At 39.8% G+C, this 25127-nt stretch overlaps 3 protein-coding genes across 4 annotated transcripts; 1 reads left to right on the top strand and 2 right to left on the bottom strand.

Moving 5' to 3' along the window:
- Window positions 1–5430: 5430 nt before the first annotated feature.
- Window positions 5431–8126, top strand: LOC4345633 (nucleolin 2-like). Its single transcript, XM_015793301.3, has 8 exons — window positions 5431–5649; window positions 6435–6532; window positions 6613–6715; window positions 6836–6921; window positions 7015–7105; window positions 7337–7422; window positions 7527–7747; window positions 7918–8126. Exons 1-8 carry the CDS (start codon window positions 5470–5472, stop codon window positions 7971–7973), a joined length of 921 nt encoding a protein of 306 aa, XP_015648787.2. The 5' UTR covers window positions 5431–5469; the 3' UTR covers window positions 7974–8126.
- An 823-nt stretch (window positions 8127–8949) lies between these two features.
- On the bottom strand, window positions 8950–13706 carry LOC4345632 (probable ubiquitin receptor RAD23). 2 transcript variants are annotated; one of them, XM_015795390.3, is made up of 11 exons: window positions 13512–13706; window positions 12107–12268; window positions 11854–11904; window positions 11260–11324; window positions 10961–11035; window positions 10640–10817; window positions 10067–10249; window positions 9871–9984; window positions 9684–9793; window positions 9516–9594; window positions 8950–9385 (listed from the first exon to the last, which is right to left on the bottom strand). In XM_015795390.3, exons 1-11 carry the CDS (start codon window positions 13575–13577, stop codon window positions 9248–9250), a joined length of 1221 nt encoding a protein of 406 aa, XP_015650876.1. In that variant the 5' UTR covers window positions 13578–13706; the 3' UTR covers window positions 8950–9247. The 2 variants fall into 2 exon arrangements, with proteins under 2 accessions (XP_015650876.1, XP_015650878.1); XM_015795392.3 differs by having other exon boundaries at window positions 10961–11032.
- A 2319-nt stretch (window positions 13707–16025) lies between these two features.
- On the bottom strand, window positions 16026–20185 carry LOC4345631 (protein FLX-like 3). Its single transcript, XM_015792712.3, has 4 exons — window positions 19919–20185; window positions 16945–17473; window positions 16598–16731; window positions 16026–16514 (listed from the first exon to the last, which is right to left on the bottom strand). Exons 2-4 carry the CDS (start codon window positions 17463–17465, stop codon window positions 16363–16365), a joined length of 807 nt encoding a protein of 268 aa, XP_015648198.1. The 5' UTR covers window positions 17466–17473; window positions 19919–20185; the 3' UTR covers window positions 16026–16362.
- Between the last annotated feature and the right edge of the window lie 4942 nt (window positions 20186–25127).

Below are 25127 nucleotides of genomic sequence, written 5' to 3'. Positions count from 1 at the left end.
ATGGATGATCTCATAGTGTCTCTACCAACCTTAAGTCTTTGTTACAAGTGTCCCCCTTTCTTTGTTACGGCTACTCCTTTGGGCGGGTTTCTATTAGTACATCAGAAAAACAAAAATAAATATAAGCAAACAATACATGTAAGAAGGATGTGTTACCTTTCTAACAAAAGGCCAAATGCCTATCATTCCATCAAAAGTGCAGTTACCTTCATCATTATACCTAGGTCTCACAACCACCGACAAGAACATTACTTTCTCAATTGCATTCTTGTTTTGGACAATCCTATACAGCTCCTCCTCAAGAGGATGTAGGTAGTAAGTCTTGTCCTTTTTGGTGGCGTTGAACCATTTTTCATCTATGGGTGTGTTTAGTTCTTTGGGTGTAAAATTTTTGAAGTATATGGATGCACATTTGAAGTATTAAACGTAGAGTAATAACAAAACAAATTACAGATTCTACCTGTAAACTGCGAGACGAATTTATTAAGCCTAATTAATCCATCATTAGCAAATGTTGACTGTAGCATCACATTGTCAAATCATGGCGTAATTAGGCTCAAAAGATTCGTCTCGCATTTTACATGCAAACTGTGCAATTGGTTTTTTTTTCCCATGTAATGCCCTATGCATGTGTCCAAACATTTGATGTGACGTTTTTGTCCTAAATTTTTTGGGATCTAAACAAGGCCTATGTGGATAATGTTTTCCATTTCAGTAAACTTGGGGTTGTTTGGCAATGTACAATGGTCTAACATACCAACACACCACCACAACCTTTCTTTTCTATTGGCTTCCTTCAAATAAGGCTTCAATGAGTTAGAGTGACGTCGTAGATGCCCTTCTTTGAACAATCTATGAAATGTGCTTTTTGACACACCTAGCGCTTCAGCAGGTGACCGTATAGTGCTTCTTTGCTATAATGGAATTGCTGCTACAACTAACAAGTCTATTTCAACCTTCTTGCGCCCACAATTATAATGCTTCCTTCAGTCAACATTAACTTGTACTCCCTGTGCACTGCAAAGTTGTGCTCTCTTCCAAATACGTTGGACTGTACGTATGCTCATATTGGACACTTCAACAACTACATGTGTGCTGCCCGTTTCTACTTTTCCATCCATACTTTTTGCAAGCAACAATTCATAAATGCCTTGCCTTTGTGGGTTTGTCAATTTTCTGGACTTGATTGGCTCATTTGCATTTGCATCATTTTCTTCTTCATCTGAGTCGAGCAACTCGTCTACATTGAACACAACATTGATAGCATCGGCGTACACACCATACTCTTGAATGTCATACTCCAAGGCTTGTAGCTCATGTTGCAAAACATCGTCGTCATCTACAAAATTATTTACTTGGTAAGTTAATGTGGCTAATCAGATTATGCTGATTTATTCACAACCGAAATCAAGGACATGAACATATTCTTAACTAATTAAAAAGTCATGAACTTTACCTAGTTCAATACCTTGTTTCTCATTTGCGTTTGCATTAACATGAAGGGTGTGCTCCTTGAGTTGGTGATCATTGTCTGAAAAAAACAACTTGCTAGTCAGTACCCTTTACCTAGCCACAAAGCACATTGTATATGTTTAGGATATGCAATGTCATGACTCATACTGTACGTTAGAACAATATTATCTATTCCATATATTATCCATGACTTAGGCATACAACTATGCAACTGAAGTTTACACTCTTTTTTTAGTATTGATTCCAGTACTACCCTATGCTTGTATTGATGTAGCGTAATCAACAATGTTATGTTGTGGCTTCATGTCTATATGTTGATTTTCTTTTATGCATTGTGAAAGATTAGTTGCCCTTTCTATGATTTTTTAATGTAGCTATCTGTCATAATTCTATTTTACACAACCTTTTGAGGAGGAATATGTCATTTATCTGGTCCTTTTTTCTGTGATGAATCAGGTGGTGAAGGCATACAATGGCAGTTCATGCAGATGGGAAACTTCATGGATGGGGGTGCAACAAAGTGATCATTGAATTACCTTGTACTTCTCTCTTTTATGATAACTTGAAAATTTGTAGGCTGAATTGCTAATCAAATTATGCACAAATCTTGCTTTGTCGATGTGGTTGTGTTGATGAATCAAAAATCTTAAATATTTAACATTATTTAGGAGAAAATGGAAGTAGATGAGCTAAACTGTCAAATTATCGTAGTACCAATCTTTTGTTTTGTTAACATCATGTGTGTGTGCTGATCATGAGGGGCAGAGGGAGTAGAGTGTGCTGCACATGTCATAGAATACCATATATTTTTTTCTAAACTAGATTGAATAATGCAATCATCATCAAGTATTGCAAACAACATTTAATGCACTGATAAAGATCCATGTGATGCATTGAGAAAAAATAGATGACGTAAAAATAACCTAGATCCATTCCTTCTTCTGCAGCTTCCATGCAGCTTCCATGTTGAGATCAAAAGTTTGCAAGTTCAGATCAAAAGGGAGTACAACATGTTCATTTCCATGCCAAGCAACTCTAGCAAGGTAAGCTGCCCGGGAAACAACCCTTCCTTCTTCTATATTGTCTTTTGCTTCATTGAGGTTAGGTAGGGCTGTCAAAAAAGCTCGAGGCTCGCAAGCTGCTAGAGCTCGACTCATCCTAGGCTCGATTCGAGCTCGTCTCGGGCTCCAAACGAGCCAAGCCCGAGCCTCTCCCAAAGCTTGTGGGCTTTGTCAAGCCGAGCTCGAGCTTCCAACGAGTCTAGTAATATATGATTTTTTTATGTAATAAATTAGGATATCAAATATGTTACTTGTATGCCTTGTATTGGTGTCATATACTTATTTTATTCTTTTTTCTTCTTCTATTAATATGATGAACTAGAAAATAATTATTTTTTAAAATATTATCCTTGAAATATGCATTATTGTACTTAAAAATCAAGCTCGGTAGTCGAGCTTGAGCTTGATCGAGCTCGAACCAAGCCTGTCTAAAAGTTCGAACATTTTATAGGCTTGGCTCGAGCTCGAGCTCGAGCTTGGCTCGTTGACAGCCCTAAGGTCAGGCAAAGGCCTTCCAAATGTCTAGATCTATAGCGATTGTGATGTCTGGACATTGAGTTGGTTTACCACACAGTTTGATGAATGCAATGGAAAAAGGTTGTCTGCTTGGTTCCTTCAGAATTTATAGGACATGAAAGGGTACACCTTGGCAGCAAAACACCATCAATGGAGTATTTTGAATTAGTGGGTCTAGCTAGGTTACTTGCCCCTTGTAATTTTACCGCATGAGCATTCAAATTATGTGCATGCCACCATTACGGAGTAATTGTATATGTTTAAATTATCCCTTCTGTGGACGTGGTTGGTGCTTGTGTGACAATTCCCTGCATCTTGAAATGACTACCTGCAGCTAATGATTTGGGGGTGTTTGGGTAATTTTCTCCCAAAGCTAATTTGTGTCAGCATTCATGGGATGGCCACTATAGTGGGATAGAGGGAGTACTAAATTTGGGAGAAGAGGTGGATCCGAAGGTGGATGGATGAGGTATAGAGGTTGAGCTCAGCTTGGGCATAGTACCAAAGGCAGCAAGGGACAAGCATGAGCGTGATGCTCAAGCTCAGGGCAGCAAAGGAGTTGGAGCCTTGGTCCTGGGAAGGATGATATCGAGCCTGTTTAGATTGATGTCATTTTCATTTTTTTTGAAAATTGCCAAAGATATGTCTACATTTAGTTTTTAACGAAACTTTGGTGAATACATATGAAATCTCGTCAAAATTATGGTAATATTGCCAACTTAACAAAATTTTGGCATTGCTAAAATTTGGTAAGGTATATTTTTTGCTACAATATAAACAACCCCATCATCTTATTCCCACAATAAAGTAGTTTAACCCTAGTCCAAAGTACAATATGGATAAAAAAGACATGGTCTAATGTGCATCATACGTTGGAATGCATCATAGGAAATTCGAGATTATATATTGGTTTAATAGAGAGAGATGAAATTTGAGATTATATGTTGGTTAGAGAGAGAAAGAGAGAGATCAAAGAAACTGGAAAACGTGAGGTTATAACTTATAACCCTCTCATGCTACGCTAGAATTTCTCTAAAATGTGGATGAATTTTTCTTATCCTACGAATATCCTTTGAAGCTTCCTTCAAACCAAATGAGCCAGATAGAAAATATTCCGAATTGAATTCCTTCAATTCTCCCTGGGGAAATCGTTCAATCCAAATGAGCCTTGCAAGGTCTAATGCATGACAATTAGGGGATGACTACGGATCGGACGTTCGATTTTTTAGTTAAAAATCGGATGCCCACCTCAGCCTCCGCCAACGCATGAAGACACACCAGGACCAGGTGAAGCCCACTGCAAACATCAGAAGCCATGCATCCATACTAGAAAACAAAAGTTAGGTTGGTTTAAGTTTCTTTGAGCAAACTTTAAACTATTTTTTCTCTTAAATTACTTCTCCAATTCATGATTCGATTGCACCACTAAATTCGTTACAATTAAATCTTTAAAACATGACCAAACATGGCTATAATCCGATGAAAAAAATATTTAGCTTTATTCATGAATTTTTTAAATGTTGCACCTATTACATTTAAATGTTTCAGCTAGTATTCATATGATGTTTTACTATTTTAATTTGCAAATGTTGCACCTATTATATTTAAATGTTTCGGCTAGTATTCATATGATGTTTTACTATTTAATTTGCAAATATTGCACGTGGTGTTCTTGGAATGTTTTAGCAAGTATTTTATAATGTTTCAATAATTATAGTTTAGTGTTCATATGCGATATAAAAATATTTCAACAATATCAGGTTTTTATAAATATATTGTATCTCTTATATGATTTTTTTTCACTCATTTAGGACTCAGTGTTTCATATAAGTGGTTGCTAGTGTTGCAGCCCATATTTTTAAATGTTGTATTTCTCTGAAACATTTTATAGAGTGAATTGAAACAAATTTTTGTAATGAGTGAAACATCGTTTGATTTTTTATCAAAATATAATCGTGTGATATCTTATTGTAAAGATTTAATTGTAAGGAATACAATGATGTAATCATATTGTAGATTAGATAATTATTTTAGGAGAAAAAAATATTTAAAGGCGGAGAAAAGGGTGCAGATGAGTAAAAAAAAATTACATGTGGACATGTATGAATAGACATGACATGTGCAGCGTACACTGCGAATGAGAAAAGAAAAAAAAAATATAGATTGAAACTATTGACTAGTATTCGTACATGTTGAAATATGCTAACAGGCGTCTCACCATACGGTTTCAGTTAATCCCTCTCACAAGATGATTGAGGGAGATTTATAGAGAATTTATTTTATATCTATTATGATATGAAAATTATTTTTTTCTTATCAATCCCCTCCAATTTTTTCCTTGCGAGGATTAAACGAACAAGCCCTAATGTCTAATCCTCCCAAGGGCTCAGCGCATAAACAAGAATCGGGATCGTCAACAATGGCGACGGGGGAGAAGACGACTCGAGCGGGGAGCGAGTCCTCAGGCCACCATTGGGCGGGTTACAGCTGCAGCGCAGGAGAGGCCAGCAGCCCCCGCCTCCCGCTCCGGCATCGCCCTCCCCCGAGAGACTTCCGCCGCTACATCATCTTCGGTTGCCCTTATCGCCACCCCAAGAAGGTGAAATTTTATCCAAATATAATATCGGAATGCCATCTATTCCCCTCATCTCATCCCATGTCTGCTCTGCAACGATTTCCCGTGATTAATTTTTCGCCTGCGTTGCATACGTTGGAGAAGAGGATAGGTGAACGGCTCTCGTTTTACTAGGGACTTGTATCTTTGTGATGATTGAGGCAGGCAGGCAGGCTTGTTCATATCCATGTCTACTTTCTCAACAGAGGAGCTGATCTGCAACTGATGGATATACACCCATTATAGTTCTAATCAGACCTAATCACTGTTACCTCCAATTCAATCTGATTAATCTTTCAAAGAAAATGGCCATAATGACATGGATCATGGTATATGTTGGGCTGATGGCCAATTGTTTATCTTTCACTAACTAATGGTTTATTAATACCGCATATATGGATTTTTTTTTTCTTTTGGTGCCCATTTATATAGTAGATACTAGTATGTAATTGAGTTCCTATTATTGACCTGGTCTTACGATGCCAGTTAAAATTTCCTAAGGACTAATCCTTCTATGTTGCTATTGGCGCTATCTGCCAATGTGCTTGTGTTCAGTCAGAACTACCATAAAAGTTGTTCTTTCATGGAATTGCAAAATTTTTGGGGAAAAACCAATACAAGTTAAGTACTCAATGTTTTTTTCCTTGATGGACATTATCATGTTTTTAATTCATGTTCTTAAACTCCAGACTCCTCCACGAAATCTAAATGTTCTTTCTAGAAATCAATCCTTGTTACTTCATGTAATCCTGGTCTGATGTTCTGTACAGCCGAAAGCACCCGCAAAAGACAAAGTCCAAGAGAAAGTACCACAGCAGACCATGATTGCTAGCTGGGGCATGGCCAATTATGTTGAATATAATCAAGTGTAAGGCTTTTGAAATTATAACTGCTTTTCTTTCTGAAAATTAAACCATTGATTGTAAATTTCCAACTGTTGGTTTATAGGAAGAACATTTTTCAGGAGATTGGTGAGATTGTTGGTATTTATTTCAGTAGCACGAGGCATCTCGCAGTTGTTGATTTTTCTACAGAACAAGCTGCTGAGAGTGTAAAGCCTTATCTCTGTTGTTTGTGTTGTATACCTGGTGTAGCACTGCACAGTTTTTATTTTCTCATGATTCATGTTGCAATGTTTGAGGATGACAACACTGTTTATATTGATTTTCAGGCACTCTACCATTTTATGGGATATCATCTGATGGGACGCCCTTTAAAACTTGCATGGTTCGATCCCAAGGACTTTGCTGTTCTCAGGTATATGTCTGTTAACTGTGACTTCATCAGCTTTATCGCTATGCTATTGTTTTTGCCTCATTAACATTGCACAAATTCTTCCGAATTGTTCAGAGATATACCTACTCGTGGGGAGAGAATGCCTAATTATTTAATGCAGACTGTATGTGTGACCGGCTTTGATTCATCCCTCGAGATTGGAACGGTAACTATACTGTTGCTAACTACTCCCTCCGTTTCATATTATAAAACTTTCTAACATTGCCCACATTTATATAGATATTAATGAATCTAGACATATATATGAATGTGAACAATGCTAGAAAATCTTATAATATGAAACGGATGAATACTTTCCTTTTAACCTTCTTGCGTTGGCTTGCCTTTTGGAGTGATGGGCCCTAGGGAATTCCCCTCGACAATTTGCCCATTTCAGATTAGGCACGCACTTGAAGAAATTTTCGCGAACGATCATATGAAAAAACTTGTAACTCCCGTGAATCTAGATGGCACAAGCACAGGGTAAGTCAGAAAAACCTGTTCCTGCATGCATATCTTTTCTACCTGTTTCAACTATCCTTTTGACTTCCATTACCATTTTACCTCTGCTCTTCCAAATTTCACAGGAAAGCATACATAAGATACGATGTTGCGAGCAGCTACAATGGTGCGCTCCACTGTGACGGCGTGTCCGAGATTGGAGGCCGCATTCTGCGCGTCACAAAATGGCCTGATTTTTCATGGTGCAAGAAACGAAGAATAGGGAGAGCTGGTTGTGACAAGGACGACGCAGGATTGGCAGTGCCAGATCAGGACGACACTCCTAAGTGGCACACGCCTAGCACAGGTAATATGCAGAGGTTGCTGATCTTTAATTGTTTAACCATCATCATAGGTGCTGCTCTTGCCTTAATTTGTAGCTGATGTGATGACTTGCTGTGCAGTCAATCTTGGTTAATGTTATAACATTTCTGGCTTTGGTTAGTAGATGATGATGATGATTTGGCCATCTTGCAGGGAAGAGGACCTTGTTCGACGATGGGAGTGGCGATGAAGCCGGCGTTACCATGTGATATAGTATCATGTGAATTCAATCAATTCATCGTGGTGTGCATAGATTGGAAACAGTTTACGCTCAATTAATTAGTCATGTTTGCTAGTGCATTTAAATGATAATAGTACTGCTAACTTATTGATTTGATATAAAAATTCATGCCTTTTTTTTATTCTACGGCTGATCGTTTGAATGACAGATGTAGAAAATGAATGAAGCAACCAAAAATAATGTGTAAAACTTCTATACATGTGCTATTAGCAGTCCATTAAAAATCCATGGTGAAAAAAATAGTCTACAATGAAGAAACCCCTAAATTTGACTTAAAAGGGCATGTTCAGATTATAACCAAAATAAACCTTACCAAATTTTGGCAAGTTGGTAATATTGCCAAAATTTTGGCAGGATTTATTATGTATTTACTAAATTTGACAATAAACTAAATGTAGACATTTTTTTTGACAACTTTCTCAAAAAAAAACAGTATGGTTGAAAATGACATCAATTTGAACAGCCTCAAAATTAATTGCTAAAATTCGAATTTCCTTGTGTCTGATCAGACAATTTTGAGATCAGTTGTGTATGAACGTGAAATCGTTGTATACAGTTTTGCCGGATTGCATGAGCTTGGTGGCGGTTAAACAGGTTGGAAGTTAGAACGGCGTGTCTCCATGTAACAGCAAAATTTGTATGAATTTGAAATCTCCAAATCCGAAAAGCGAACCACCCTGCGTGGCTGCGTCAGAACATCAGATGAAGCAAACCCCCCTGCGTCCGACCCCTTGGGAACCTGCGACCCGGCCCATTAGATGCAACAGAAGATCGGCCCATACTATATGGATTGTGGCATCCGTGCGGGCCATATTATGTGGGTCGGTAAAGGGCTCGGCCCATATCACGTGCTGTCAAGGTATGCATCATACCGTCAAAAGCACGTTTTGAGCGTGCACAACGACCTCCAAAAAAACAAGAGCATAAGAAGTTGAACACATGGATTTCTCTAACTTCAACTCATTCTCCCTCAATGCAGTTAACCGACACTGAAGACTTGAAACATTTGGTTATATGTAGTCTGTAAATGTCATCTAGAGTATGTACTAATCATCATAAAAATCCCAAAGCAGAAAAAAGAATGATGATGAGAGAAGCTCAAAAACATTTTTCTCACGCCTGGATGGATGGGTGGATTTGGATGTTCTAAAACGGGGATAATCACCAGTCTTGGTGACCACTGTTTGCAACCCAATGTCTCTTGTGTGACTGGCATGTATCATTAAAAACGGGTCAGTCATCTTATTGCGGTGGTTCAGGGGCGTCGTCGTCGAACTCGTTCATGTGGTCCAAGAGATAGTTTGCGGCCAACAGCTCATCCTTGTTGCACGCGAAGAATACCTCCAGGACCAGATCGCGATCAAACCCCATTTGTTCCAGCTGCACAAAAGAACAAAGTGACGTGATGTTACAACTTGCAGGTGCAAAAAACGTGGATAAAAGCAACAAGATGGCATGAAACAAGTGGCTCGGTTTTGTGGTACTGCAGAAGAACACATATAGTGCTTACACGTTGTATGGCTTCGTTCTCCTCAGGTGTGACAGCCACTGTTTGAGGCATTCCCGCAGCAAACTGGTCTAGCAAGTTCCTGGTTTACGGTATCAAGCGTCAAGCACAAAAACGAATGTTGAAATATACAAATACTGACATCACTAGTGGCAAACTTGCAATGCATACCCTTCAGCTCCCTCTGCAGGTTCGTTGATTAAGCGCAGGAACTCAGCCTGGTTTTCCTGAATCAGTTGCAAAATCTGTGGATTTTGTTTCCCCAACTCTTGAAGCAAAGGCTGCATGCCAGAATTTGTACATCAGTGCATATGTCGTATAGAGTACAACAACTAGAAGAAAAAGATGAAAAAGTAACCTGCAGAATTTGAGGGTTAGCCTGCACCAAAGAAAGCAAGCCACGGAACTGTGAATTGTTTCGCAGAACATCAAGATTTCCACCACCAGCATTTGCAGAAGCATTTGGAAGGACCTGAAAAAAAAATTGAAAGAATTCAGAACTAGTACTTTTTGTGTGCGTGTGTATGTGGTTGTGTGAGTTGTGGAGGCAGAACCTGAGGAAACAGGTCCAATGGATTGGCATTGGGTCCAGATGATGGAATTGAAAGTTGAGCTGATTGGGGAGCCTGGCTTGGGTCAACTGGTTGAACTGCAGCAGGGACAGGAAGTGCTTGAACTGCAGCAGGGACAGGAAGTGCTTGAACTGCAGCAGGGGCCTCAGCTTGCTCAGGAACCCCCTATATCAAATACACAAAGTGCAATAGATTAGTCACATGATAAAATTGTGCCCGAAAAGCAGCAGAAGTGGCAGAAATAAGTTCAAAGGAGAGAAAAGGGTGCAACCATTGTTTGAAATAAGTGGTTTCCTGTTGCCCAAGGGCACATACCAAAGCATGCATGACAAGAAAGTGCCTATGTCGTTAAAATTGTTTTTTGATCTGTTTATTTATTATTTTCAACAAGGCATTGCAAAAACTTAAATAACACAGATTAACAACATCTTTCTATTAGTTTAATATTTTGAGACTCCCTATTTGTTTTAAAAGTTTTGACGACATAATAGCACGTCAGGAAGTCCAAGCAACAAGACACGGAAAACATGGGAGGTAAGCAGAAATGATTCTTACGGTGTACAAATACTCCACAGCCCGTTCTGGATTGTTGTATGCAGCTCGCAGAGCACGCATAACAGTGTCACGGTCCCAAGCTCCTCCACCCATTTCAAGAATTGACTGAACAGTCCCTTCTAAATTGCTTCCAGCAACAAGGTTCGACGCAGCTTGACCATAATTATCTGCTTCGGTGCTGGTAAAATCAAATTATCAGATAGTATTGTCAAAGTGGCCTTTCATATCTTGCCAAATAAAACAATGCCAAACAAAGGAACAAAAGCAAAAGAGGGTGATTGATCAGATTCTTAAATTCAAAGGAAACATGTAACAACTCACGATGCAGCGGTGACAGCAGCTGCTGGAGCTGAAGCAGTTGTTGCAGTTGGAACTGGTGCAGTCACAGGCTCGCTACTGGGAAAAGCAAAACGTTGCAATTAGGTGGCAACAAAAGAACTCAATTTGCAAATTAAGATGTGGACCTAAATATCACCATGATGGATATAATGGCCAAGAGAACATTAGTTACTAACTACAGTTATTGTTAAAGAAAGACAATTTAAGGACTGAGAAAAATGGATCCTTGAGCACATAAGTGCTCAATGATTTCAGTCAGGCCAATATGGGTGGATACTTACACAGGTGCTGGTGGAGCAGGTGGTTGGGTTGCAGGCGCAGTGGGTATCGCCCGGTCAACTGAGGGCTGCAAGACATACATATTAATTTGATTGTACAACAAGCGAAATTTTGAGTTCAGTGTCAAATTACAAAAAGAGAATAACAATTCTACAAGCCAACAACCATAAGCATATAAAAGAAATAGTACAATCTCATATCAGGTATACAACATGTAGAAATCTTGAATTGTCAATGGTAGTTCTCCTTAAATCATATACTTGGATGGGCATCATGTATCCAGGAGATGATATTATTAAACCAAAAACCTTACAGGAAAAGCGTATAAAAGAAATAGTACAATCTCATATCAGGTATACAACAAGTAGAAATCTTGAATTGTCAATGGTAGTTCTCCTTAAATATATAGGACAGAGCAGATTTCCTCTTGAGTGAGTCAATAAAATTTCCAGATCAGTTGAATAAGACTTAGCACATTTACTTTATTGATCAGTGATATTCTAAGAAACCACATAGAACACTAATTAAAAAAATGGGAAAAATAATACTGAGAAACAGATTCAATGATATAATGAAACATGGCTATTCTACCGCACCTGTTTTGTGGGCTCCTTAGCTGTACTTGAAGCAGCACTTGATGATCCCTTCTGCAAATAGAATTGTCCAAGTTCTATTTAATAAAAATTATAGCATAGATAAATCACAAAATCCTGAAAGGAAAATATTTGCATCATACGTTCATAACGAGGCATGACCCATATTTGTGCTATTTCACAAATATGTTGCATACTGAGGCACCTTAGATAGCATTAAGCTCTCTACTATAATAATGATAAAAATTTAACGCACCTTAGATAACATTATCACAATGAAGTTGTTCTCAACAACTTTGTTCTCTTCAAGTGTTGTGTCGTTTTTAAGGACATTCCCTTGATGGATCAGCATTTGCTGATCAGCGGGGTAGACATTATCTCCTTGCGTAACCTCGATGAGCTTTTTAACATCACTGACCTGCATAAAACAATCATAGTCAAACAGAATGTATTTGTATTAATCAATTTAATATGGTGTTCACGTGGCAAGAAAACATTGCTTTGATGTATCTGGGGAGGCGAGTCATGAAAAAGTGCAGTAATGAGTACTACATATTAAGATTCCAATCATGGATTGTAACGTAACCGACTAACCGTTAACATCACTCCAGTAAAACCACCTGACCATAGTTAATGGTAACTGATGGGCAATTTTTACAATAGTTACTATGTGTACATACTCATGTGGAATAACTAAGCAGCATTTATCACACGTTAATATATATTCCAAACTAGTTGGAACTATATGCATAAACAGAAATTGTCCTCCCTTTGATCATCAAAACAATATAGAAAACGAATGAGAAAACATACCGTATTAAGTTATGTGCTGAAGAGCCTAAGCGCTATGATCAAAGGTTTAAGAGCTTTGCTAGAGTGGCTATCCCTAGTCCAAATCTTAGATTCAAACAAATATTGCATAATGACGCTACAGTTATCGTTCCATGGTCTAGTCATATATATAACATTACTGGAAGAAACAGTCCTCATCACACGAGCCATAATAACACAACGATACCAGCGCGTATAAGTACAAATTCATGGCCTGCCTGTTCCAACGGTCATTAAATACAGCTTACTCGTGCACACACACCTATATAAAGATATATCCGTAATCCCGCGATCCGCTCACAACAAGCTGAACACATAGCAACCAAGCTCCAGTATGCAATAATATCAATAAAAGCGATGGAAGATAAAGACACGGTACTGAATCGCGGACTACGCTAATCAATACATCATCAAGCAGATACACGCATACATACAAAGCCATAACAAAACCTAATATTGCTTCCAACCATCATATACTACACCAGAACACTCAATACTCAATAGCAGCTCCCCCAACTCGCAGCGGCGACGAACAGAGCCCCACCTACCTAACCAGCACAAAAGCCACGCCCCTAGACGATGAATCCGCCCTCCATTACCACTCCCCAATCCCCCTCACCCCCAAATCCCGCAACCCTAGAGCCCCATCCCCGCCCCCCACTGCATCCACGCTGCTGCTAACCCCCGTGGCGCTCTAGACCAACCCGATCCATCCAAACACCCCCACCATCTGCAAACCCGCCGCCGCCGCGGCGACGGGGTAGATTCACACACACAGGGCATCACATCACAGATCAGAGGAGGGGAGGGGGGAGGCCGCCGCGGCGTACCTTGCTGGTGGGCTCGACGTCGATCTCGAAGCTGGAGCCCTTGAGCGTTTTGATGGAGACCTTCATCGCGCCGCCGCCGCCGCCCGCCGCCGAGCTCGCGAGGGGGAGGAGGAGCGGAGAAGGGGAAAGAAACGAAAGAGGAGAGGGGTAGTGTCGCGTAATATATGTGTGTAAAAAGAGGGAGAGACCTTTTTCGGGCAGGGTCCCTCTGATGATGAGGATTTTTTGTGTACCAAAAAGGTCTCTCTCACTGTTAACGGGAGAGAAGCCCAGTCACAACTCAAACTCATCACAAACAAAACTCGACTACGCGTACCGTATTTGTTTCTCGTTTTCGTTTTGGATTTGGATTTGGAAACATATAAATGATGAATATCCTCAATACGAAGATAAATATTATCGAATATAGACATGAAACGAATACGGTTAAAATACTTGTCTGACGGACTTATGAAAAATTGCCTGAAAATATCAATTGTTATTCTATATAAAAGAGTAGACTACTTTTTTTTAAAAAAAAATAGCAACTGTATATGTGTATAACGATATCGTATAAACACGTACAAACTAATGGTGTCCAAGGTTTACAATTCTGAGATGACTTTCCGTTCCAGGCTCTGGCGGTATGACAATTTTCATGAAATCCGGTGGAAAACAGGTAGATTTTGAACAAATTTCATAAACCAAAATTTAACTACAAATTCACTGAGTTTACCAATATGCTCGCGAAAACCGGTTGACTTTGGCGAAATTCTGAGCGAAATCAGGTGCGGGACCACATCACCTTTCTATTCTATTAACTGGGCTAAGTACTAAGTGGGCCTACTCCTTGGAATTCGGCTGAGGAAAGTGTTTTCCTTTTCTTTAAATCGTTATTCTTTTCTTTCCTACTATAAAGTTCAAGAAATACATGGAATACACCAAATTTCTGGAAAATTTATACTCAAATAGACTATATGAATATCATACTGTTTATAGGATTTTATTTGTTTTTTTTCTTTTTTATCAATTCAAATTTGAATTTTGATAAAACCCATCGAAATTCCAGATTTCCTCTACTTCCGAGCCATGTCGAAACCTCGGTTTTCCACGGAATTCAACCGGTTTTCTTTGGAATCGTGAACCCTGATGGTGTCCATCTTAAACCTCAATTTAATATTTTATAATTAGATTGTAAAAAGGAATGAGAAAAAAAAAACAAGTGCATAAGGCATACATTTATAGCTAGATGCCATGCTTTGTATAAAAAAAATACTATGAACAAGTAGAGCTAGAGATGGGCCTAAAAATTAAAGTAATGAGTTAGAGCATCTCCAACAAACTACTTATCTAGCTTGCCAAGTCAAATTTTAGTAAACTTGGAGAAAAACCAGTATCCAACAGATTTGCCATTAGCCAAGCCAAATCACTTGCTAAATCAGCTTGGGTGGAGGCAGCAAGGATGGGTTGCACTGGCGACTTGGGCTGAGGCAACGAGAGGTAGGGGTAGGGGAATGGACGAAAACGATGGGAAGAGGAAACAATAGAGGGAGGAAGAAGTATATATAGATCGACATGTGAGACCTACTATCATATTGGATAGGGTAAATAGAAAGGCCGATGGAGTGAAAGATAAATTGGCTATCTAAATTTTTAACAAGCTGACAAAATGGATATCTAAGGTCAAATTTGAAGAGGTTGTTGGAGATGCTTTTAGGTCTTTGTTTCCAAAACTATCCTAATAGGTTAGGAGTTAGGACCGTATTTGTTTACACTGTATATTAGCACTTTTGTATAAGTTTCTGTGACCGAAGGGAAAAAGTCCGAATTCATTTTCGAATCTAACCCTAGCCGGATAGTTCAAACAAAAAAAAAAACAACCCCCCACCCCCACCCCCACCAAATAGCTGGATCCTTGTCTTGGTATCAGTATTTGCTCGGTTACTCCAAAGTTGAAGGGATTCGATAATTTGCTGACCTGTGCTTGATAGACTTGTTTGCAATATCTAATAAACTGATAAAAAAGAAAGATAATTGATGGAATGTTGTCTGCAACTGCAAGCAAGTGATCTTGACTGCCGTCTCTCTTCGATCTTCCATTTTGTCTGGTGCTTTTAGGATGCCTTCAATCTTCTTCAAGCCACTTGTCTCGTGCTTTTCACGGACAAATGTCTCTCTCAAGGTCACACCTTGGATTCGACTCCAAAAAATGGAGATTGGGGGAAAAAGAATCATATCGCTCAGAATTACTAATCGTTGCATAGAGAAGCCATTTGCGCCTCGTCGGGTTAGGCACCCACACCAACATCACAGAAACTTCAGGTACGACTACTGTATAAACTTCACACAAGTAATAGCAGAATCATTTAAATTTGCACTGCTTGTTGCGAATAGATACTCATTTACAAAATTAAATTAATTATCCTGGAGCAAATAATATGCATCTGCTCAGGAAACACAGCTCATGATGCTGCGCATTGCAGATATCGCTCATGAATAAGTAATTTTTGCTATTGCAATTTGGTAGGGACAAACTTCTGAGCAACATCCAGCCCTGACTGATTCCACCTTGTTATATTCATACGCAAACTTGCATCTTGTAAAGCTTAAGTTCCTATTTTTCTTCTTCGTTGCACTGAATTCCCTCTTACAGTCATCATTGATTACATTTTTTGGAGAGGTACCAAGGCAACCATAGCTGGTATATTGCTACATATGCTAAACTAACAACACTTGAAGTGCACCCCCAAAAGACCATCTACTGTGCACCACAAGTTCTACTAAGAGAAAAGCTTTGTCACGATCAGTATCAACCATCAAGCGATATTACGAAGATAAAGCACTGCCCAGGGAAGAACGATCAGAAGCCCAGTCACAGTTGTGGATAACCATGGGGATCATGTGGTGCCCAAGATCCAGTGCCATAGCGGCTGCCTATGGAAGGATAGCCATCATCATAGACGCCTTGCAGGCCCATCCCTGGAGTCGCCATTGGTGGTCCATAAGCTCCATGGCCGCTGAAACCTAAAATCAAACATAGTATGTTGTTGTGGGTCAGCGCCATTGATTTCCATAACTTTCAAGCTAGCAAAAGAAAAGAAACCTACTGGGTGCATTTCTCTTCTTAATCTCAGCCCTCAGCTTCTCAGATTCCTGAGCCATAGAAACAAGATCCTTCTCCATTGCCTGCACCTGTGCTGTCAGATCAGGCCTTGCCTTCTTCTCGTACTCAAGGGTTCCCCTACAGTGATATTAATCAGTTTGATCTTCCACCTGGTGAAAAGAGGAAGATGATACTCAAGTACCCCACTTTTTTTCTTTAGAATTGAAACTGTAGGAAAGGATCCTAAATGCGCTCCTTCAAGCAGCAACTTAGAACTAACACTTGATCCATCAAGAAAAGCAATAAGAAGCAATCATTTTACACGAAATATGATGCAGAATAGTTCAGTACCTCATTCGGACTAGTTCCTGCCGAAGAGCATCACGTTCAGCTATCATGACAGGTATTTTCTGGTTCTCAGAATTCTGATGCTCAAGCTCTTTTAACAACCCCTGCACCTTTGCAGTCATCTCTTGCCTTATTGACTGTAGTTTCCCGGCCTCGGACCGTAGCTGTAAGGCATCTTGCCTGAGGGGTTCTAAGGAACGTAGTTCAGCTTCCAACTTCAGATTCCTCTGAGTCAGCTCCCTTGACTCAAGTTCTTTTTCTGCACGAAGCTTGGGTATAGCTTGACTTGCGGCATGGAGATCTTCCTTCAGACGAGGCATTGCCTGCCTGAGACCAACAATTTCATCAGCTAGGCGCTGATTGTCATCATGGATTCTGCGCATCTCAGCACGGCGGCTAGACAGCTCCTCCTCCAAGCGACGTGGAGAGATGGGCCTTGCTCGAGCAAGTGGAGGTGGGGGGCCATCACGAAATCCTCGACGTTCATCATAGTATTCACGAGGTATGCGGTGTCTTCCTGCCATTTATAGACCTACTCAAGAATGTCACACATTAGAACATGAATAGGACCCCTCTTTTGAAATTCATACACGGTGACAAAAAAAAAAAGGAACGTAGTGTGAATTAAGGAAAATCTCACAGAAAAGCAAACAAGGCTCTTACACACATTTTTCAGCTAAAAGAAAGTTCTCTCACTTGATATTTTCCACTCCTAACCACTTCCACTTCTAAGAAATAATTACCGTATGGAGGAAAAAGGTCATGTAGCACATACACCCTCCGCTTTTTAATGTATGATGCCGTTCACTTTTAAACATATGTTTGATCATTCGTCTTATTCAAAACTTTTGTGCCAACATATAAAAATATAAGTCATGCTTAAATAACCTTTAATAATAAATTAAGTCATAAAAAATAAATGATAATTACAAAAAACGTATCTCAAAATGTCAACGGCGTCATATATTAAAAAACAGAGGTAGTATTTTACATCATATGTACCATAGTCACTTTCTCATAATATATACTACCTCCGTCCCAACATATAGCAACTTTTGGCTATGAATCTGGACACACAGTTGTCCAGATTCATAGCTAAAAATGCTTATATTTTGGGACGGAGGTAGTACTACAATAGGGAACTTCATAAAGTTTGTTTGTTGGCAATGTCATTGGTTTCCATAGGTTCATGTGTTCACTCTGCAGAACATGTACACACATTCACATGCTTAATATCTTCAGTGAAGGTAATTTCTTTAGCCATTAGATTAGACTGAATTTATTAACAAGGCATTTTATCATCATGTTTGCATTTAAACTTTTCAGAAACCTTGTTCACCATGGTTATATTAATAATAATGCTAGAAAAGATATGTAAGTCAATGCTAGCCTGCTAGCACAAACTTGGGGTGGTTTAGAAAATAAAGAGCCAAAGGGAATAATGGGTAGCACGCACAGACAATACCACAAGTCCACAATAACAAACGTGCGATCCAAGATGACAAAAAGGGTGTGTCATCTGGGGCCAGTCAAAACCACACAAACATGACTTCACTGCCTATGAGTTTATCGTGATGTGATAACTGATAAAACTAATAAAAAGGACTTCTCATGGAAGAAGCATACAAGTGACTTTGTGAAACAAAAGACCAGCTTGATCATCCTTAGACTTGACAAATGAAAAGCAACCAATGTGTTCAAAGGATTTCAATATAATTTTGTGTGACCAGAACATATATACACAATTTTGTCCTGTTCTTCAGTAGAATAAAGAAGGAAAAACATGGCATATTTCTGCTTGCTCTGGTTCTGTATAAATTTTCCAAAAAAAAAATCACCAATAAAAAATGTTCACAGCTGCGCGTTATAGAATGGCATTTTTGTTCACCACAGTGTGTTTTACTTATACAATAACGTGTGGCATGGATGAGCATATACCAGCTGTAATATATCAGAAAGTGGGGAAAAAGAGAGATAATGTGCAATATGTCCATCTGGCTAGTTAACTAACTATGATTTTACAAACCTAACAAAAGGACCAGCACATAGTAACTGGAAGGAACTTGATGCCTAATGCTATAGCAGGCAACAAAACAGCAGGACATATAAGACCCCAGAGAGAGAGAGAGAGAGAGAGAGAGAGAGAGAGAGTTTTAGGATTAAAACAGTGCTTGTCAATACAACCAAAAACATTATGCAAGGTGAAGAGAAAATCCCTTATTAGTGGAATTGTCCAACGATGTATACCGTTTATGTTAAAGAAAAAGGTAGCAAGTCCCACCGTGTAATGCTAGAGTTACAATAGATCTTTGTAGCACAATAGTAGTTGGTATGTATATTATGAAATTGCGAGAAAAGGAAGAATCTCAGAAGCACACTTAAGTTGTAGTGAGTGTCAGGGGTACACCTAATACCGTGCTCCTCTTTTATGGAAGATTTATTTCGACGAAAAAAGTGTGCATTTACATCCAACAGAAAATATTTGCAGAAGTTGCTTTAGTGAGAAGCTGCATCAGCATATGAAAGCAGAAAAAAAAATGAAGGAAGTAACTTCAAAGGTAGGCACACAATCACAGACCGATCAGTAAAAGGCTATATCTGAACAAAAAAACACTATGTTGACATGATCCAAGTAATGCCAATCGGTTTCACGCTAAATAAACCCCATACGGCCATATCGACAAATACTATGTGCCAACATGGTACGGTGATTCCACACCTCTACATCAATCCTGCAGCAACACATACAAAAATTACACGCAACTATATGATTTGATATCAGCAGCACCACTCCGCTCACCAATTCTCCGGAAGACGGTTCGCTGCGTGGACAGGTTAATTGGGGATGATACAAACCAATCTAGATATTCTAATTACTGATGGATCTCCAACCCACGCGCACGCCGGCTCACTCATGGGGATGGCATGCGCGGAGGACGACGAGCGAGCGCTACAAGAGAGAAAGAAGAGCGGATACCTCGGATTCGATCCGGACGGGGGAGACGGAGATGGATGGGGGGGCCGCGTCTCCGCGCTCTCGCCCCCCTTGGGTCACCAACCCTGGGTGGCCTCGCCGGCCGTGCGCCGCACGGAGGAGAAGGCTAGGACGAGGGGAGGGGAGGGGAGGCCGTCCGCGAGCGCGACACGCCCGTGCCCTGCTCGCCGGCGACGCGGGGGGAGCCGGCCGTGCCTCGACTGGAGTGGAGAGAGAGAGAGAGAGAGAGAGAGAGAGAGAGATGGGCTTGGGAATTTGGATGGGAGAGTGGATGTGAAGGAAACACAGGGAGAGAGGGCTTTGGGCAAGAATGCAAGTTGGTCGATAAATACTCCATTCGTCCCAAAATATAACAACTTTTTATCACATAAGATTTATCCTAAAATATAACAATTTATTCACTAACATTCTCTTTTCAACCAATCACAACTCTCTATCATTCACTTTTCTCACCTACCTCCACTACTTAATCAATCACAACCCTCTACCATTCGCTTCTACCTATTTTCTTAATAACCGTGTCCAACTCTAAAAATGTTTATATTCTAGGACGGAGAGAGTATCTAAGCACAAGCATCTTGGTAGGATCTTGATTTCGAGGAAAAACAATTTTTTTAGAGAATTTTGAATTACAATACTATATATGAAAAATTCTTATGAATGTCTTTGAATCAAATGATTGGATCATATAAAATCCTTTGAAATTCCTATGGAATGGAATCCTATAGAGATCTTGGAGAAAACTTAGCCAGAGCTCAAAGCTCTTAGAAAATTTCCTTTTTGAAGGGCTCCAAACTCCAACTCCAGTGAGAGCTAGCTCCTATTGGAGTTGAAGACTCGTTGAAAAGTGTTTGGATACGTTTCAGCTCCAGATCTGGAAAAAAAAGAAAAAAAATAGCCATCGGCCCAGGCGCGTCGTCGGCTGCCGGCCGCGCGCCGCCAGCCCACCGAACGTTCGCCGTCCCTAGGTGCTTCGTCGGCCGCGCGCCGCCTGCCCGTCGTCACCGCCCGCCGCTTTCGCCGCCTCACGCCACCGACGCCGCTGCCCCTGCCGCCGCCCCCGCAGCTCGGTTGGGATCGGGAGGAGATGGGGAGGAGAGAGAACAGGATGAGAGGATGACTGAAGGGTAGTTGAGTGGTATTTTTGTGTAAATAGACTACAAAATTAAAGGGTAGTGGTTTGTGGGGGTGGAGTGGAGCTGTGGAGCAGAAAAACCCAGCTCCACCCCCGTAGTTCAGTTTTTAGGAGTACCTCTACTAGCTCCACTCCAAAAAAACAGAGGATCTGGACCGTTTGGCACAACTCCGGCTCCAGGTAAGTTGAGTTGGGAGCTAGAGCTGTGCCAAACGGGGCATATCTCCCTCATATGATTCTTGTGTTTTTTCCTACGGTCCGAGCAAACGGTAATTTCTATGTTTTTCCTGTGTTTTGCAATCCTCTATTTTATACTTTCATTCATGTTAGGATCCTGTGTTTTTCCTATTCCTTCATTTTTTTCATTCCTACGATTCAAAGGGGCCCTTAAGCTTAAATGATAAGGTGGAGGAAAGAATAGAGGATAGGGGATGTGATGGAATACGCGTAGGCTACGATAGCATAAATCAAAATTTTCTATCATGTAAACCAGGAACCATGCAAGTATTAGATCATAGATCGTTACCACTCGACGCGCTGCGCAGCGGAAGAATGCGCTAAGAAGTCGAAGAAACTCCCGCGAAGTAGCGCACGTCGATGTAGAGGAAGTAGTCGATCGCACCGGCTCGACCTTCTCCTCCTCGTGCGTTCCCCTCGCCGTATTCCCACGCCGATCAGCACCGCAAAGTAGTGGCGCCTCTACCGGTATCCACACGTACAGGGACGGAACGCCACGCGTAGATGTGCTAGCACCCGTGCGTGACTAGGGTTTTGCTCGGGGAGGGGAGTGACGGCTAGGGTTTTGCTCGTGATGCAATACCTCCGCCAATCACACCTCTCACGAATATATAGGATCTATGACTCGAGCCTCCAAGGCCCATAGGACTCCTATTCGGATCCCTATCCGAATTAAGCTCATATTGGATCTCCATCCAATCCCCTTATTCCGGCCCATTAAGCGTACGATCCTGGAGGTTCATGTACACTCGGCTGTAACCCGAAAACTCATTTTCGGTCCACGTGTCAACAACGGCCCCTAGCAGAACGTATTGACCCACCGAGCATACATAAAGATCATATCGGCTGAACCTCTAGTGTATACTTGTATGAACCCCTTTGCCTCACGATATCGATTAAGCTCAAGGTTAGATATGTGCCATCCTCTAATAGCTCAATCGTTCACTCGAACCTGTATAGATTATATAACTTGTGATTGACTCCTCAATCACCTTTGGCATGGCCATGCACTTCCATAATCTACAACATCAAGGGGCCCACCACATCCCATCTTGATTATTCATATCCCACTACATGTTTCACAACATACCCGAAAACTACTTTTATAACTACCCAATTACGGAGTAGCATTTAGCAGTCCCTAGGTAAGCTACTACACATGTTGGGAATCATGATAATCTTAGGTCTAAGGATTCAACACCAGCACTAAATGAGATCACTGATGACACAACACATATAGCTTTTGAAGTGTCTCATGTTGGGTCTATCCAATAACATGTTCCCCAACATGTGTCCACATTATTAATTTGGTATCTCTATACTGTCGACGTTTGATATCACGACTACGATATTTGGATGGTATGGGGATCATTGGTACCAGGGTATATGCGAGATTGAGATAAAAAAGATGGAGACATGGATTTTTATACAGGTTTGGGCCCCTTATCTTACAGGTAATAGCCCTACATCCTGTTGGCCGAAGCCGGTGTTGCTCTTTATTCATCTGGATCACACAAATATAATATCTGGGATAATCTATCTATCCGTCGTCGACTTGACGACTAAATAATTAACTCATAGTCGACGACAAGGTAGTCTTCCTCCTTGAATCCGTACTCGGCGAGATCAGAGATGGTGCTAGATCCCTCTTGCCGGCCCCTATAGGTGCCGGATGGTGTATGCCTAGGCTAATCTCTGATGTCAATATACGGCGGCGTATTGGCTTGTATTGGCTTATGGCTTTGTATATTGTGGTGGGTGTGTCCCCTCTCCTCCTAGGGGAGCTTGTATTTATACTCATAGTTGCCCCCTTGTCCAAGTAAGACTAGGGAGATAAATATGGATACAATCCGAGTAGTCCTTATCATTTCCATATATAACTCTTCTTGTCCTTCCTTATCCGGAACTCCCTCTATATACGAGGTTTGTTTCCGTATAAGACATGGTATGTGGTGGGCCCTGCCGAGCTTAGTCGATTACTATTGGGTATGTAATATCCATAACCCTGACATATACCATGATCCATGAGACATGATCATCAATTAATACATGTGTTGATCATTTAAACATATTTGTTCCATATATGATATTTGATCAGGGATCCTTTAGAAATAGTAACAAACAACATAAAGAGTCTCATGAAAGAATCACATATTCATTAACCAATAATGAGTTGTCCATTTCAAGGAACAAAGTCGGATCAATATGTAAACATAGTATGTGATACAATCATCTCTATGATTGCCTTTAGGGCATATCACTAACAGGATGAGCCACCATCATGCAAGGGTAATCTCATCACAAACTTTAAGGAAGAAAGAGAAAAGAATGAGGTTGATTGCATGAGAGTGGATAAAATAAATAGTTATGTTGCATTAGGGTTAGTACATTAGAGGTAATGTGGTGTATGAGATGCCCACTATAAATTAGTCGATGATATGGATAATATTTTATGTGACAATCACCTCTATTACAAAACTTGTTCTTACAGGTTAAATAAGTAGGTAACTCGTTGGTTCCCGCGTTATGGCCCGGTTTGTCGTACTTAAGGATATAAGTGGGTCAACCCGTGAATCCACTTGCTCCCTTCGTTTCGTTTTTTAATAGATGACGTAGTTGACTTTTAAACAAACATTTGACCATTCGTTTTATTCAAAAATTTTATGCAAATGTATAAGATATAAATCATGCTTAAAATACTTTGAGTGATAAACAACTCACAACAAAATAAATTATAATTATGTAATTTTTTTAAATAAGATAGATGGTCAAACATGTGACAAAAAGTCAATGGCATCATATATTAAAAAAGGAGGTAATATATACCAAATTAATAGGTTACCCACTAAGTTTTGTTTACAAGTGGGTTCGTAGATCGACCCAGTTACATCCGTACTTAAGGGTACATTTTGGTCGGTAAAATTCATTCGACGGTCCACTTGGTCCGCAAACTTGTTTCGCTCATGGTGATTAGGCTTATATAGTGAAATTTTAAATTTTATAATTTGATTTTTTATCATAGTTTATTTTATAACATTTGTTCTTGTTCTTGAGTCACTAAGAATACGCATATAAAAGTTTTACTTATAAATATTTTTATTTACTAATTAGCGATTCAAATAAGTACTCCCTCCGTTTCAAAATGTTTGACACCGTTGACTTTTTAGTACGTGTTTGACCATTTGTCTTATTCAAAAAATTTAAGTAATTATTTATTCTTTTTATATCATTTGATTCATTGTTAAATATACTTTCATGTACACATATAGTTTTACATATTTCACAAATATTTTTGAATAAGACGAACGGTCAAATATGTGCTAAAAAGTCAACGGTGTCAAATATTTTGAAATGGAGGGAGTATATAAATAAGCGAAACAGTTGGCCTGTCATCCATGGCTAGCCAATAAAGTCAGCGTTGGTTTTGGAACAGATTTTTGAACGAAGTTGTGGAACTAATTTGATATCGTCAAAGATTTTACGAGACAACAAATTTGAACTAGTGAAATTGGCAACAAGCTACTACAGGATTAAATAACCATGCTCATTGTTAAATTATGTTATTTACCAATACACTGACATGACATGGTTTGAAATCAAAAAGTATAGATCACTTCTACTTCTACACATTCTCTTCATGGTTGCTATGATACAAGGAAAAGCTAGATGATCAAAACATATCCAGCTCTTCTTGTTTTCAAGATAGATACTTGTCATAGTTTCTTGGTTAAAACATATAGCTGTTAGTAATACATGAGACTTTCACACCCTCAAATCCTCAAACCTCCTTAAATCATACATTCACCTATCTTATTGTTA

The sequence above is a fragment of the Oryza sativa genome, chromosome 8, assembly GCF_034140825.1.
Source record: "Oryza sativa Japonica Group chromosome 8, ASM3414082v1".
NCBI classification, from domain to species: Eukaryota; Viridiplantae; Streptophyta; class Magnoliopsida; order Poales; family Poaceae; genus Oryza; species Oryza sativa.
Note: the sequence above shows the minus strand (reverse complement) of the source record. Positions and strands in the feature narration are given on the sequence as shown.

Coding starts and splice junctions, on each gene's coding strand:
- LOC4345633 (XM_015793301.3), top strand. CDS start 5,470: ATGGCGACGGGGGAGAAGACGACTCGAGCGGGGAGCGAGTCCTCAGGC. Junction 5,650..6,434: donor CTTATCGCCACCCCAAGAAG/GTGAAATTTTAT, acceptor TGTTCTGTACAG/CCGAAAGCACCCGCAAAAGA. Junction 7,748..7,917: donor GTGGCACACGCCTAGCACAG/GTAATATGCAGA, acceptor GCCATCTTGCAG/GGAAGAGGACCTTGTTCGAC.
- LOC4345631 (XM_015792712.3), bottom strand. CDS start 17,465: ATGGCAGGAAGACACCGCATACCTCGTGAATACTATGATGAACGTCGA. Junction 16,732..16,944: donor CAGGAACTAGTCCGAATGAG/GTACTGAACTAT, acceptor ATATCACTGTAG/GGGAACCCTTGAGTACGAGA. Junction 16,515..16,597: donor TAAGAAGAGAAATGCACCCA/GTAGGTTTCTTT, acceptor GTTTGATTTTAG/GTTTCAGCGGCCATGGAGCT.
- LOC4345632 (XM_015795390.3), bottom strand. CDS start 13,577: ATGAAGGTCTCCATCAAAACGCTCAAGGGCTCCAGCTTCGAGATCGAC. Junction 10,250..10,639: donor CTGTGGAGTATTTGTACACC/GTAAGAATCATT, acceptor TATTTGATATAG/GGGGTTCCTGAGCAAGCTGA. Junction 9,794..9,870: donor CTAACCCTCAAATTCTGCAG/GTTACTTTTTCA, acceptor TCTGGCATGCAG/CCTTTGCTTCAAGAGTTGGG.